The sequence below is a fragment of the Eutrema salsugineum genome, unplaced genomic scaffold (assembly GCF_000478725.1).
Source record: "Eutrema salsugineum unplaced genomic scaffold, Eutsalg1_0 scaffold_17, whole genome shotgun sequence".
NCBI lineage: Eukaryota > Viridiplantae > Streptophyta > Magnoliopsida > Brassicales > Brassicaceae > Eutrema > Eutrema salsugineum.
In genome coordinates, this window is record NW_006256852.1 from 777016 (window position 1) to 793627 (window position 16612).

General features: G+C 32.7%; 1 protein-coding gene and 1 pseudogene across 3 annotated transcripts; one reads left to right on the top strand and one right to left on the bottom strand.

The window, feature by feature from the left end:
- Positions 1-3476: 3476 nt before the first annotated feature.
- LOC18020464 lies at positions 3477-4520 on the top strand (annotated as a pseudogene).
- A 1484-nt stretch (positions 4521-6004) lies between these two features.
- LOC18020465 (protein argonaute 10) lies at positions 6005-12119 on the bottom strand. 3 transcript variants are annotated; one of them, XM_024157483.1, is made up of 20 exons: positions 11979-12119; positions 10556-11064; positions 10109-10320; positions 9745-10025; positions 9538-9647; positions 9353-9459; positions 9122-9260; positions 8920-9036; positions 8728-8835; positions 8448-8642; positions 8191-8350; positions 7975-8096; positions 7755-7892; positions 7533-7675; positions 7388-7450; positions 7216-7279; positions 6981-7116; positions 6825-6898; positions 6604-6730; positions 6005-6492 (listed from the first exon to the last, which is right to left on the bottom strand). In XM_024157483.1, the coding sequence occupies exons 2-20, from the start codon at positions 10994-10996 to the stop codon at positions 6293-6295; spliced, it is 2937 nt and encodes a 978-aa protein (XP_024013251.1). In that variant the 5' UTR covers positions 10997-11064; positions 11979-12119; the 3' UTR covers positions 6005-6292. The 3 variants fall into 3 exon arrangements, with proteins under 3 accessions (XP_024013251.1, XP_024013249.1, XP_024013250.1); XM_024157481.1 differs by having other exon boundaries at positions 9745-10028; XM_024157482.1 differs by lacking the exon at positions 11979-12119 and adding an exon at positions 11583-11754 and having other exon boundaries at positions 9745-10028.
- Between the last annotated feature and the right edge of the window lie 4493 nt (positions 12120-16612).

The following is a 16612-nucleotide window of genomic DNA, read 5'->3' on the forward strand; positions in this document are numbered from 1 at the left end:
CAGATAATTGACGGGCTTAATTACGACCGGGATAAGGGAATCGAACCTCTCGCTTAAGGTCAGTCGGAGACAGCAAAGCGGTGATGAGCTTATTGCAAGACACGTCTTTCTGTTTATATCTTTTTGGTTTTCTTGGGCTTAATTTAGAGGCCTCGAACTTTTATTGTAATGCTCTTTCGGGCCTTAATGCTTTATGGTTATAATAAAATGGATTGAAAAACATTTCTAATTGTTTTTTTTTTGAGCCGACTTCTAATTGGTATAAAAACCAATGTCATTACATTGTTAAAACATATTTGTAAAACATACATGTTTACATTCTTTTACGAAAAGAAAATAGAAATGAAATAAAATTTAGGTCAAAAATAAAATAAAAATAAATAGTTCTTATTTTTAAAAATGGTAGAATTTCTTAAAAACAGCACAAGTGGAATACATGTTTATAGCAAAAGATGACTTAACCAAACCAAACATCTTTGAAAAATAGCAAGAGAAACTAATATAAAACAAATACATGTTTTATCTTTTGGTAAAATGATAAAACAAATTGTATTATAATAATTACTAATATATTCAAAAGAAACATTTAAATAACTATAATTTATCTATAATTTTAATTAAAAAATACCTACGCGTAGCGTGGACGCAAAATCTAGTATACTAATAAAAGTTGAAGCTAAATGCTTCTAAGGGTGTCCACATAGGATTTAATGGAGCAATTTAATTGGTCCACATCAGCATTCAAAAATAAGGGAAGTTTACAAATTTTTAATATTATTGCTGAATAAGAAAATTAAGAATGTGTCTACATAGGATTTAAAAAATTAATTTTATTGGTCCATATCAACATTCAAAATTAAGGAAAATTTACAAATTGTAATATTATTGCTGAAAAAGGAAATTAAGAAAGTTTATTGGTCTTATAAAAAAAATTATTGGTCCACCTCAACATTGAAAATTGAAAAATTTCCAAATTCTATTATTGTTTTTAAAATTATTAAAAGTAAAAAAATTATATATAAAATTGATATTAATAATAAAAAACTAAAATAAACAATATTAAAATAGGAAACAATAAATTTAAATTAGATATATACACACATATTTAGAGACTCTTATATGAACATCCAATTTTTTGTCACATAATTAGAATAATTTTAAGCTTTTTTCTTGTGTGTGCAACCATGTAAAATAAACTAAAACAAAAGATAGAGTAAGGTTTCACTAAAAAATGAGTTATTACAATGTAAAAGAACTAATTTGACTAAACTATATGTTTAACTATTAGCTAAATTACAAAGAATATAATGAAAGAAGATATAAACAAAACCACTACAAGAACAAACTTGACTAAACTTTATGTTTAATTATTAGCTAAATTATAAAGAATATAATGAAAAGAGATATAAACAAAGACGCACTATGAGCCGCTTTAATATTGAAAAAGATATCGTAAAATCTCCAAAGCTTGGCCACCAAATTTGAGAACAATGATAAATTTCAAGCAATCCGAGAAACATGTCAAGTGATTGATACTCGACACTTTTGAAAAACCAAACACTGAAAATAGAGAAAAAAACATAGCGGAGGAGACTGAGGTATCTAAGGAAAATTTTTGAAATAACATAGCATCTGAATGGGTTTTAACAACCCAACATGAACCACAAAAGTAACAATTAGCTGACCAAGCAGCATCTGAATACATTCGGTAAGCCTCAAAATAAAGAGGAGAGGCTAAAATCACTTGCCGCAACGAGCCTTGTATGAGATTTTTCAGTTTTGATTTCTAAATCTATTATTAATAAAAGTTATAGCTATATGCCTTTAAGAATGTCCATATATGATCTAAAAGTTCAATTATCTTGGTCCACATCAATATTTAAAATTAAGAATATTTCTAAGTTTTAAAATTATATTGTTAACAAACAAATATATTTAAAGAAAAATAAAAGTTAAAGCTATATGCCTCTAAAGACATCCATATAAAATTTAAAATGTCAATTTTATTATATCACATCAATAACTAAAATTAAATTTTTTTCTAAATTATAAAATTACATTGTTAATACAAAATAATATAGGAAAATTTGTTAGTTAAAATTAATCTATTATTAATGATAGTTAAAGCTATGTTATTTTCAAAGCATCCACATCAGCATTTAAAATTTTATTTTTATTCTTATATATCAAAATTATAAATTAAAAAAAAAGTTTCATAATTCTAATATTATGATTAAAAATATATTAAAAAATAAAGAAACCTCTATTAACCAAGAAAAAAAATCAACATGATATTAAAATCTTTATTATCACTGTTTAAATCACAAATTTAATTTATTATCTATAAAAAATAATAGCTACTTATACAAGTTTAAGTTACTTGATTTTAAAACTTTTCATGTTGAATTTTAAATAACTAATATTTATGATTTATATTCATCTATTTTTTTTAACATATGCAAAATATATCATCGAAATATGTAATATATTATGCGAAAGTATGTAATATTTTTTTTCATGTAATATATTATGCAAAAATGATCAAAATTTTACATTTTATATATTCAATTTGGAATTCAATAAATTAATGTAGAAGTTCTTAGTTTTGAGTTGTTCAATTTGTTATTTCATTTTTATAAATTTGTATGTATTAAATTGTACTGATTTTGTCTACTTAATTACAATTAGAAGTGAGAATGAATATGACAAAAATGAATATAATCATACAAAAATTATTAAAATAAATAAATATGATAGATTCATTGAAAAATACAGATATAACAAGAATAAAAATGAAGAAGATGAAAAGAAAATTTCATTCTTATTAGAAGAGATGACATATAATCATTAAAAATTATTTAAATACTAATTGACAAAAATATATTTATTCAAAAATTTTGTGTGATTTTATTCATTTCATATTCAACTATTGTTTTAGTTTCAAATTTAAAGTTGTTATTAATCTCAAAGCAAATATTTTAATTATTAGTTTGTTTTTAAATTAATATATCAAAATAAAATTTTGTATTTGTTAAAAAAGAGTAGAAAAAGATTAACTTATAAGTGAAAATGATGGAAAAAATTATCTTCTTGATTTAAATAAGTGAATGTATAATATTTTAATATCATGTTAATATTATGTTTAAAAAGTAACATTTGATTAAGTTGTAAAAATTTTGGTTGGACTATATAGACTTGTAAGTGTTTGACTAAATAATATATTTTTAAAATATGATATATTGTATATACTATATAGATGCAAAAAAAAACCGTTAAATATCACAATGTACATAAAAATTATTAGATCAACACTATAATATTTTAATATATTATTAAAACACTAATATATAAAATTTATATCTTAATAAATATAATTAATTACATATAATTTTTATCAATAGCGTGGGTGCAAAATCTAGTTATAAGAAAAGGTGGAAGACAAACGGAGCCTGGACAAATTAGGGCTTTGACCAAAGATGGAGCAAGAAGAAAATAAGAAGAGAAAAAACTACCAAAGAAGAAGTCAATCGAAATACACTTTTTCCTTTCCTATCGATCTAACCTCCGAGATACTCTTACGTCCCCACTGTCGAGTCTTCTACTCTGCTTCCAAAAAGATGACAACTTATTTGTTTCCTCGATTCCGCAACATACTCGGATTTCGAACAGGTCTTGCTCTTCTTCTCAGCCTATTGATCGCTATCATATGAAACTTCCAGAAAACGATAGAATCTACTTCTCTACGGAATCTGTCCATGGCTTGATATGCTTTAAAGAATCAGGAGAATCAGGAAATCTGATAGTTTGGAACCCTAGCAGGAAACAGTTCTTAACCTTACCCAAACCTAGGATGAGATGGAGTGATAGAGAAGTCATGTTAGGATACGATCACATTGATGGTAAACACAAAATAGGGTGTTCCCTTTGGTAGTTATTATGATGAGTGCGAAGTTTTAACACTTGGGTCAACTCAAGAATCATGGAGAACGGTCAGAACTACCTATAAGTATTATGCTTACAAGTTTACGTCTGGAATATGCATCAAGGGGGTTATATATTATCAGAGGCATGATTTGGTTTTAGTGAGCTTTGATGTCAGATCTGAAAAATTCGGCATGAGACTACTACCATCCGATATTCATTATGAAACACTGATAAATTATGGGGGGAGGTTAGCTTGTCTTGATAAAAACAATGGTAGAAGATTGTGGATTTTGGAGGATGTAGAGAAAGACAAGTGGTCGCATCAAGATTTTCTTGTACCTTTTGGTCACCATGATCTGAGCTTGAGTATCCATTTCAGTCTAAAAGGTATCACTCAAGCTGGTGAGTTTATTTATGTACCAAACGCATTTCATAAATCATTTTATATTTGGCTTTTTGATCCGGTGAGAAACAGTCGTAGAAGATTAGAATTTAATAGACTCGCAGACGACGAGGAAAATGGAGCTCAAACCCGACATATGTTTAAGTGTCTCTATGCTTTTCCGAATCACATTGAGAGTCAAATGTCTTTGTAACAGTTTGTTGCTTGTTTTATTTTGGTTATTCTTTTCCCTCTAATGGACACTTAAGTTATGCGACATTATATAATATTTTTTTAATATCATACTTCTTTGTAATTTAAAAGTATTATAAAACATGGACTTAGACGTTGGAACGCTACGCATACCTTATTTAAAGCTTAAGAGATGAAGAGGACGCAAAGGCCACCCAAGCCATCTAAGTCTCTAAAGAGATGCATAAAACTATGTTCTTGATTAGCATTTGCAGAGCTAACTTCTTAGAGACTTGAAAGGGAATAGTTGAGAGAAAGCATGAAGATATTGGTTTTTGATTGAACCATATGAGAGAGAGAGGGCGAGACACACATACATTTTGATGATTTTAGAGTTTGAGTGGAAGACAGATGTTGAATAAATTTCAATTATCTCTGTTTTAAAAACCCAACGAATTTGAAAGGGTAACAAAACGTGTCTAAGAAGTAAGCATAACTCCTTATGTATTTTGTGTAAAGGAAAGCACTTAGGTTCTATATTTGCTAAGCTATTGATTTCCTCCTTCAGCTGACAGATTGGTGAGGTTATTTCATCGTTGAGCTGCTGAGAAAATAGTTTGCAATTTATAAATTACGTGCTTTCTAAGCAAACAGTGGAAGTTGACAAATATAAAAACAGTGCAAACAATTTGACTAAAATATTTTTTATTCATCAAACACATGACATTATTTAGCCTAACCCATCAAATGAATATCATCGCGCTCTAATAACCATGAGGTTAAACATATATATATATATATATATATATATCCACTATCTTGCTGAGTCCTTATGCAACATATCTTTGACGGTTAAGAAGTATGATGGCTAAACCAATAATCGATTACCAGATTTGATTCCTCGATCTATGTAACTGATGATTGAAGTAGTTTCAAGCATCGAAACACAGACTATTATATATTGTCTGCAATAACAAAGGGTCTAAAGAGAGCGTTAAGTATCAATGGGTGTACTCACGTATCTAAAGAGCCTAGGGAAAGAAACACATATTGCAAATAGATCAATATTTTGATAGAACAGAGGATTATTCTATATATACATATATATATATATATATACATACATGTGCAGCATATAATATTATGATTAGGCTCAAACAACTAAGTTGATCCAAAGTCCATATCCTCACATATGTGTGCATAACAAGATACCTCAATCCATCTAGAGTAAACAAATTACAAGATATACAGTAGCACAATTAAAAAAAAAAGCCTAGCAGATTCTCCAAGACAAAGAAACAAAAACGTAGAGATAAGAAAAGAGAAGAAGAAGGCTATGTACATCAAAATGATTTTTGTATATAATATAATTTATACATAAAATATGATAGCTAAAACCTTTTTTGATTACTTGGTGAAAAAGCTTTTTTGGTTATTTGGTGAATTTCAGTTATTCTTCCCAATTTCCCTCAAAAGGAGTCTGTTTTAGTATCTTCCGGTTGCTACTTAACGTTGTCAATTTTATGAAACTCTTACATTTTGTTACTGCTAAGTTATTTTTCTTAAGGCTAAAAGATAAAAGCTTACACCATTGCAACGATGGAGAAACCACCGTAGAACCGGAGGCATCTACCAAAGCCATTGCATCTACCAAAGCTAAAACACAACGCTAGAAAATAACCCTAAATTCCTAAACACCAAACCAACAAATTTACAAGACAATGCATATCTAAAGCCGAATTACAAACAAAACAACGAAAACTACTTATTCAAACTTTTCTTGTAGGATTTTTTTTAGCAGTAGAACATTACTCTCTTCACATTTTCCTTCAAAGCCGGTAACGGCTTCACACCGCCGCGACCACCACCAGAATCTCCTAAGGTCGTTGTTTTTGCGCTCTTTTTTCCCGGTGAACCGTTGTCTTGCATTATCTCCGGTTCCATGTAGAAACGTGCTCGAAATGCTGCAAGATGAGCATAATACGCCGGAGGAACTACATCCAAACCAAATATAAAAACATCTGAGATTCATACCGTTTTTGCAGGTTTCATTTTACTCTAGGGTTTAAGAAAGAAGAAAAAGTAGAAATATTGTTTGTTTTTACCTACAGAGACCGATCTGGTGCATCGCGCATAGGTATAACAGAGATTATTAGTCAGAGATTGAATACCATCTGCGGTGAAATTGTTCTCGTCCCAAAGAACATGGTAATGAGCAGGCCTGCTTGTTCCCTACATCACACACACATTAAAAGTTTCGATATTTATTCGTATAGTAACCGAAAAAGCTCGTTTTTTTCGATATTTTGGTAAGTTGTTTAGTTACCTGAATACCCGCGTGGCTACAAAGGTAGAAGTCAAATTCAGTTGGATGACATATTTTGGTGTCAACTACAGTACCTGAAGAAGAAAAAATGGCGGCAAAGAAACCTTTAGTTAGTTATTTTCGGTTTACTTTCAACCGATTTTTTCAAGAACTGACCTGGTAAGATGTTTCCGCTACGATCAGTACTGCTTTTGTCTCGGTGATTATTAGCAAACAAACGAGTGTGATGACGCTTCTGTACAACGATGAATGTCACTGGTGGCTGATAATTCGGTTCAAGCGACGCACAAGCCTATAATCATAAACCAGGTTCCAAGAAAAAACCGTTAAAACGTTTTTGATGTAAAACAAGACCAAGATTCCGAGGAGGAAAAAGAAAAGAGAGTTTTACCTTACGAATTGCATCCAACTCGTAGAGTAAAACTTGATAGAATTGCCCTTCACTTACTCCATCACTGCGAGAGTAGAGAAGACCGATGAGAACAGATCACGGTTTAACCGAAATGAGTAAAGACCGATGAGAACAAATCACGGTTTAACCGAAATGAGTAAAGAAAACCGACCGGTAAAAGATGATTCGAAGTGGTTTCTGCCCTGTTGCTTTCCTGAATGAAATCAGAAGATCCCTGTAGAAAACCAACCAAACAAAAACTTGTAACACAGGAAACTTAAACCGCAGAAATTGAAATAACCGCGATTTTTGTTTACCTGATCATACCGCCACTGACAGTGCCGCGTACAGGATCTTGCCATGTTTTATACAAATCTTGTATGAGTTCTTGCCTGTGAGCTTGAGCACAAACCAAACCAGCATATTTTGTGACTTCAGGCCAGTCTTGAGAAGCAACAACCTAACAAATACACAAAAACAGAGTTTTAACGAGATTCGATGTTAAGCTGCTTGATGAAAGTGTATTGTATAATCTTTACAGCTGCGATTGAAGGGCTTGATTCTTCTCCGTTCTCTGGATGAGTCACGTCTGCTCCAAATATGATCGTCGGTATATCGCTAACCAGTGGGATTCTACAGCTTATGGCGTCTAATAGAACTGTGTTCCTTCCTCCCATCTGAAAACAACATAGAAAGATTTCAGATTCGTAATGCTAAAACAATCGAAAATGTTCTAATTCAGGTGTAAGAAGTAATCACCTTGACATTGATTTTAAGGGATACATTTGCAAGATACTGTTTGCTAATCTTGAACACATGTTTTGTGAGACAACATTGAGATATCAAACCAAGCTCGGTTTCGCAGATTCTCTTAAGATCCCCTGAGATTTGCAAGAACCATTTTTGTTTTTCATTGTAACCATTCTCAAAAGGAGAAAAGGGTTTAATTTATGCATGTAGAGATAATGATAATACCGTAAAGTGAACCGTTGTTATCAGGTAAAATCGCCAAGAGAAGCTCTAGTTCTTTGCCTTTGGTTTTGTTCATAGCAGTGTGATAAACATGCTTTAGAGCTTTCTCTACTTGATCAGGCCTTGCGCTATATATTGGTATCACAGGTTCCGGATTAAACTCCTACAATAACAAAGCTTTGTGATTAAGAACACTTCCAGTTCAAGAAAATCTCAAAAAATGTAGCAAGATTTAAGAAAGAAAGACAAATGTTATTTACCATGCCAGAGACTTCACACATCTGACCAAGTTCATTGCAAAATCCACGAGCAACGTTTTCTTGGACGCTGCGTGAGAAGTTAACACAGGCCCATCTGCTAACCGTCATCCCGTTGATCATTTTCTTGTTCATCATATTCCACTGACCAACTTGCGGAAGACAATCCTTTTCTTTCCCGTTCTCGTGATACTTAAGCTGTAGCAAGTGAAGAGAGACGAATTACTGAATTAGCATAACAGTATCATATAGTTTGAGTTATATTTTTGTTTAGTGATTTTACCCATGGAGCTGGAAGAATCCGAGCCTCAACAGAAGCTAACTTCTCGCTTATCTTGACACCAAACTCCTTAGCATATGGATCTTGATCATACGCATTGTGTTGAACGGTCTTCAAAAACATATTTGACACTAAGATTAATCCTCACTTTCAACGCGCAACGAACCTTAAGAAGATGAAGGACTTTAAAATTACCCGCAAAATATCATTTTCTCTGTCTCTTGGTCTTTGGCATGTAACTTTCAATAAAGCAGTAATCTGCTTCTCGTTCAACCTTTTAGTGTACCGTTGTCCTTCAACAATTTTGCATGCCTACATTTAGAATCGAATCAGCGAACATGGCCAAGGATAAAGCATTGAAAGTTTATACTATTGAAAACAACTGTTTACGGCTTACCTCCATTGGCAAATAGCTTGCCTTCTTTTGGTTTCCAACTTGAAGACACGGCAAATGCGTGTGCTGGATTGTGAATCCATACATCTCTTGGAAATACTCAATAACAGACTTCATCGTAGAGTTCTCATCAACTGGAAACCTAAGAAATATTAAGCCAGAAAAGTTGATTAATCTCTCAATGAAACCAGCCTTTACTGATAAGAATGATTATTAAGGAAAAACAATGCTCACATAAGCTCTCTTGTTGGTTGAGTTGTTAAACCCGCAACACGGTATTTCCTTCTTACGTTTGCTCTGTGAGTAACCTCTACTTTCACTCCCCTGAGACCCTTCTTAATCTGTTTACAATTCCACACTTTTGAGATAACATTCCAGGACTCAAGACACGAGAGACACTATGATGAAGAGCATTGTACCTTAACACGATCAGAATCAGACAATGGCTTCGACAAGACATCTTTTCCAAGAAGCTGTGCTACAAACTCTATTACCGGAAGAGGCTCGATAAACGCAGCTGAAGCCATATCTACAAAGTAAGGAGAAAACATTTAAGGTTTGACTTATCTATAAACGAGCACAAAACTGTAACAAATCTCTAAAACAAAAACTCAAATTTGGTTTACCAATATTTAGTGATAAACCCATTTGTGTAGGTCTTATACTCTGGTAAAACCCACACCATGACTCTAAACCTTCACCGAGTCGCTGCGGAGTTCGAATATCAGGCGAGAAGAAAGATCTTCCAACGGGACAAAACCTCTTCACCGACAGTTCCCTGAGCACAATGTCAAGAATCTGCAAGGCCTCTTGCGGTCCATCTGCTCGTTTACCAGCTAGAAACTCGCCTAAGTGATGCATATTAGCCCGAGCAACAAACTTGATAGCTACCTTATATGATCTCTCCCTTCTACCAAAAAACAATACAAAATGAGTCAAATTACAAATAGAAAAACACATAAACACAACATCACCAACTAATACACTTACTTAGGGCCATTGATGATACCGTCGTCTTCATCAACGATCTTAACAGTGAACTCTTTCCACTTGAATGGAAGCTCTCCGGCGGTGTAAAGGCTTTTCCGGCCATCGTAAGCCGGAAGTCTTGTCCCGAGATCAGACTCTTTGTATAGTCTAACTAACTCAGCAATTATAGCTCTATTTACACTTTTTGATGACACTTCAGGAGTTATTGTAACCTGCAAAAATAATTAAACCAATGTCAATGGACCCAATAAACAATAAGAACAAAATTAAAAAAAAGATAACGACTTGAGAAAGAAGAGTTATTTCTACTCTTTCCTTCCATTAAAATTTCAAAGTCAGAGAAATTATGTAAAGTTTGAAGCTTTTTTCTCGGTTACAGAAACTAAAAAATGGCAAAATTTCTTTTTTTTTCTAAGTTTGGGATTAAAGGACAAAACTTTAACTTACATCATATTGATTCAAATCTTTGGTTGGTAAGTCGGCGAGGAAATGGTTAGCTTTAACGATACATTTAGTTCCAAGCTGTCCAAATCCAGGTCTCGGCGCAAAGTTCGAGTTTTTGCTAACACCCATCTGCATCTGATGATTCACGGCGGCGACGATCTCCCCGCCGGAGACGGCGGTGGAGGTTGTTTGAACCGGCGGTTTACGAGGACGAGAGCTAGGTCTCATACAGACATCTCCTTGATCGGATTTTCTACCACCGCGGTTTCTCCTCCGGCCACGATTCTTCGACGGCGGCGAAGGTGAAGAAGCCGCCGGAGGAGGAAGCGGAGGAGGGATTTTACCGGTTTGCACGGTTTTGGGATTATGTTGCTTTAAAGGTTGAAGATTTGGTTTGATTACTAAGTGAGTCTCTGAGGTTTCTTTCATTTGCCTAATCGGCATTTTTTTTTCTTCCGATTTCACTACAAAAAGAATGAAACAAAACTGAACCCTTCTTGGCTTTATTCTACCTGCAAAATCATGAGGAAGAAAGAAAACAAATTTCAGTTTTTAAAACTTAAAAAAAAAACCATTGTCAGATTGCATTAAATGGAGAAAATCCAGAAACCATGATGATGTTTTGGATTATAATGAAGAAACAAAAAATAATCAAAACTTTGAAACAGTGGAGTAAAAAAAATTCACAATTTACATGTTTTTGTTGTTGTTGTTTGCTATTACATAGTTTTAGAAAAAAACAGAGAGGTAAAATAGAACATGGTACAGAGATTATAAACCTGTACAAAACAGAAACAGACCTATACATGCATAGATTATATATAGTTTTCTTTTCTATTGATAAAAAAAAAAAAGAGAGAGACAAGAATTCATGAAATTAGAAGAAATCAGTGAAGAGACCAAGAAATAGAGGAACCAATCAGAAACAACAACAAAACCAGAAGGTTTTTTTCGTGTTGCTCAATTAAGAACCAGAGACAAAAAAGAAAAACAGACATTTAAGCTTTAGAGGGGGGGAAACTGGGAATACCCAGAAGACAAAACCGGAGAAAGCTTTAAGCTTTTGTCTCTATTCGAAACCGGAAAATGAGATCCCGGAAGAAAAATGGATGAGCCCAAGCAGATAATTACAAAGGATTTTTCGAAGAGGAAACAAAAATCGTAGCTTTTTTATTTTGGCTGTGAATTGAAGAGAGAGAGAGAGAGAGAGTGAAAAAAACGAAGAGCAAGTGAACAAAGTGAAGGAATAAACATCGAAAAGAGCAGTGGAAATATCAATATCTCCAAGAGAATTTTTTTGGTTTTAAAAATATAAAAATAACTTTGAAATTTATTGCTACGGAGAGAAAATGACCCGTCTTGCTATATTAAAAAAATAAATAAAAAAACAGTAAAAAGAAAGAAAAAAAAACAGAGAGACACTCACCGACCAATGAAAGATTTGCAGCTAGAGAAGATTGAGTGACGCTAAAGATAATAGCTTTCCTTTCAATGTGGAGAAAATATTCCCAGGAGCAGGAAGAAGAAGAAGAAGAAGAAGAAGAAGAAGAAGAAGAAGAAGAAGAAGAAGAAGGAGAGAGAGTATGATGAATGATGATGAGGAAGAAGAAGATAAAAGACGATTGTGATGTCGAAATTTTTTATAAAAAAAACTCTTTATTTGCTCTCTTTTAGAGACGCATGCAAAAGAGGTTTGCTTTTGGGGCTTTGGTGTCTTTAAATCACGTGTAAAGCTTTCTCTCTCTCTCGCAGCCTCTCATCAGTCTTTCTTCACTCTTCACTTTTTTTGTTTCCCTTTTTTTTTTCCACTTTTCCTAATAATTTTCCATTTAATAAATTAAAAAACTTTGTTTTCCCACTTTTCCTAATAATTTTTTCATTAAGTTACAAATTTCCTCTTTTTACTTAGCACAATATGTTTGATTAATCACAGCATCTTAACTAATATATGAACGGTAATGATTTACAGTTAGTACTGTAAGGTTATAGCTTTTTGTGAGCTATTTAGGTACATGATTTTAGTAATGTTAAACAAAGCGAAATGTCTTAATTATATAATTATGATTTATGTATATAAATGGCAAACGCTACCATTAGAAATCTTCATAAATTGGGTTTAGAGAAAACGACTTGACCACGACCATTTTAGATGATTACATCCTTTACTATTTTGTGACCATTTTGGACATATTTATTGAATTAGATTTTCTTGGATATGTTTAGACAGATTTCATATGTGTCAGCTTATTGCAGCTGCTTAAGCTTGATGGGCACTTTCTTTGTGGTCCGTTAGTACCACCACTAACGCAATGTATACATATACATAAATTGAAAATAATAAAAGCAAATGATAACACACACGGAAGAAGGAATAATTCGAACTTGCAGTCTTCTCTTTTCTTTCTGCAGACCCCATTTCATGACTCTACTACACCCTCTTTAATTTTGTTTTCTTCCTTCAATTTTCCATTTGTTTTGTTCTTTATTTTACATATAAACTACATGAAACTTCCATCCATTTGAAAAAAAGACCTACATTGAGCAAGTTCATGTGAGCTATTTTTTTAACAAACATCATTGTTATTGTTGTTGTTATTTCAGTAAGCAAAGTTTCTCGACTTATTTAGATGCGGTTATACCAGCACTTAAGTTTTTAAAAAATGTACATGTATCATATTTCAGTAAGCAAAGTTTTATGCATTATATATGTACATGTATCATATTTAAATATAATGTTCTTAAGTTTAAAAAATGTCATTTTGGCGACAAAACAAAAGTTAGAAAATCTCATTATTAATTTTTTTAAGGTTTGATAATATATATGCAACTATTCATGATTAACAGTAATGAGAAGAGAATCTACTTGTATTTGAGGTCCAAAAGATTTCAACAATAAGTTTTCCAAATCGTAGTTTGATATTATCGATTCCAATTTGAATACAACTTTATGTTGTAAACTACAAGTTTTTCTGTTTCTCGTAAGAGTAAATTAACAAGTTTATAAGCAAGCATAACTTTTAAACCAAACAAAAATGCAAACCACTGTCCTAGATTTATAGTATGATTAAGCTAATCTACTGTGAAATTGATTTTTTTTTTTATAGTAACTTGTTGCCCAAGAGGCCAAGAGACTCGAGTGTTATACTGTTATATTATATGTAACGGTTGGTAACGTTTTTTGTTACTTTGCAGCAAATGTAACGTTCTTCTACTTTTCGTCTCTACTTAAAAGAAAATAAACGAAAATAGGATGTGAATTTCTCGCTAATAATTCAATACTTCACTGTTATATGGCATATTTCTTATATATGAGCTCAGTTTTTTTTTTCTGTAAATTAATTTCCATATAGCGTAAAGTTGGAAATAAACTATAACCGACCTATAATCAGTAACAAAATATGTAAGCAGTAAATTAATCATAGATTTATCATTTATTATGGATATTTATGATTTGCCAAGAGTGGTGTGTATAATCAAGTAGAAGAAGCTCCACGTGAAGTAAGATACACCTTAGATGGGCCCCTACTTTATTGGACCCACAAGAAAAACACTGGCCGTATACATCATGATCATGAGGAGCCTATTTTAATAATATTTTTGTTTTCTTTTAACCTTTGTGAGACTACAAAAATCGTTTTTATCAGTAAGTTTCAAAGTACTTGTTGGCAACAACAACAAAAAAGTTTCAAAAGTATTCTAAAAATTTACGATGAATAATGATGACATTGTTGGACTAATGGGGAAAGCTGAGGGCAGCGTTTTAAAATTTATTTTTCTATTGATAAAAAATGAAAATTACACAGTTTTTTTTTGGTCGAACATGTTAAGGAAAATTACACAGTTAAATAGCTATATGTATATAATAATTAGAAGAACTGTAACTAGTATTCCAACTAATTTTATATGAGAACAAATGTGATTATCTTAAGAACCTCACACGATTATTACAACACACTGCGAAAGGAACTTGGAACATATTGGTGCGATTTAAAACTTAAAACATGTGTATATGAAGAGTGAATATACCGAAATAAAGAAGATCTTGAGAATCTTAAAACCAGCTAAAAAGATCTTGAGAATCATACTAGAATATTGAAAAAAGGAGATTCAAGTAAGACTACATGGAAAAAATCATGAACCAAGCTAAACCCTTTCTCAAAAAAAATAAAAAAAATAAAAAAAATAAAAAGATTATGAACCAAGGAAGGATTCCAAACATTCATAAGACCTTGGGGCTTAGACCGAGTTGGAGAAGAACGTGTTTCTCCTTTGAACCTTGGAGATCCTTTGCCACTGAGATTGTGCAGCCCCATCTCAGCGGATATTCCTTTATATAAGCTATGCCACCAAATTTCAGATAAGACCAAACTTTAGAGTGCTACCAACTAAAGCATTGGAGAGTGTTTAAGGAGATATATCATTTCGGTTTCCTCACTACAAGAAAACATGAAATTGGCGACTGCATTTTACGACTGTTTTAACAGTCGTTAAGTTTTACGACTGTATCACGACTACACTCCGATGGAATAGTGACTGATTACTATTAGTTTTCAAACAGTCGCTAATTAGTATCAAACACAAACAGTCGTACTTTAGTCGTTAATTACCGACCAATGTACGACTTATTTGTCGAGTCGCTTAATAAAAATACGTGTTTTAACTTTTGTGGTAAGTGTACTTGTTTTTTACGACTAAAACACGGCAGTCGTTATTTAGACGCAAATCAGTAGCAAATAAGTCGTAACATTTTCTATATATACAGACCACGCATCTTCTTTCCATTCACTCACAATCACAATCTATAAGCTCCGAAATTCTAGAGAGCGTTTCTAGATATAATGTCTGGAAATTTCAGTAATAATAATAATAATAATAATAATAATAATAATAATAATAATAGAGAGTGGATGTATAAACGAATCGACGAAGAGACGAGAAATTTTCATTCGGAATTTGTATCCGGAGTAGAACAATTTATGAATTTTGCGAACAACCAGACGCTAACGCAGAGTAATGGCGGTAAATTTTACTGTCCTTGTAGTGTTTGCAAAAATAGCCGGGAAACAAAATTTGGAACCATCTCTTTAGTAAAGGGTTCATGCCAGATTACTATATTTGGTATAAGCATGGGGAAGAAATTACTATGGATTATGGAACTATTTATGGTAATACAACTCATTTAAATTGGAGTGAAGAAGATATGGGTAATGTAGTAGGAGATAGATATGTGGATATGGTGAATGATGCATTTCATGGTAATTATCATCAAGATGATACATATCATCAAGAAGATAGTTATCAGAATGTACAAGAACCGGTGCGTAACCATCCTCAACAATTTTACGACTTGTTAGAAGCTGGGAAAACACCATTATATGATGGTTGTCATGAAGGTCAATCGCAGTTATCTTTAGCTGCTCGGTTCATGCAAAATAAAGTAGATTATAATATGAGTGAAAAGTGTGTGGATTCGTGGGCATCTTTGTTTACGGAGTATTTACCAGAAGGAAATCAGTCAACCAGGTCACATTACGAGACAAAGAAATTGATGGGAAATTTTGGGCTTCCATTTCACAAAATTGATGTTTGTATTAACAATTGTATGATCTTCTGGAAAGAAGATGAAATGTGGGAGGAGTGTAAATTCTGTCAGTCACCAAGATATAAGCCTAACGAAGGATGACGTTCACGAACCAGAATACCATATAGTCGTATGTGGTATCTACATATTGGTGATAGATTGAAGAGGATGTATCAGAGCCAGAAGACTGCAGCGGCAATGAGATGGCATGCTGAGCACCAAGCAAAGGAGGGTGAAATGTGTCATCCCTCTGATACTGCAGAGTGGAAACATTTTCAAGATTTACATCCCCGGTTTTCTGAAGAACCCCGTAACGTTTATCTTGGATTATGTACAGATGGATTCAATCCATTTGGCATGTCTCGTAATCATTCGTTATGGCCTGTGATCTTGAATCCTTATAATTTACCCCCTGGTATGTGCATGAAGACTGGGTACTTGTTCCTCACAATACTGAATTCTGGGCCAAATCATTCGCG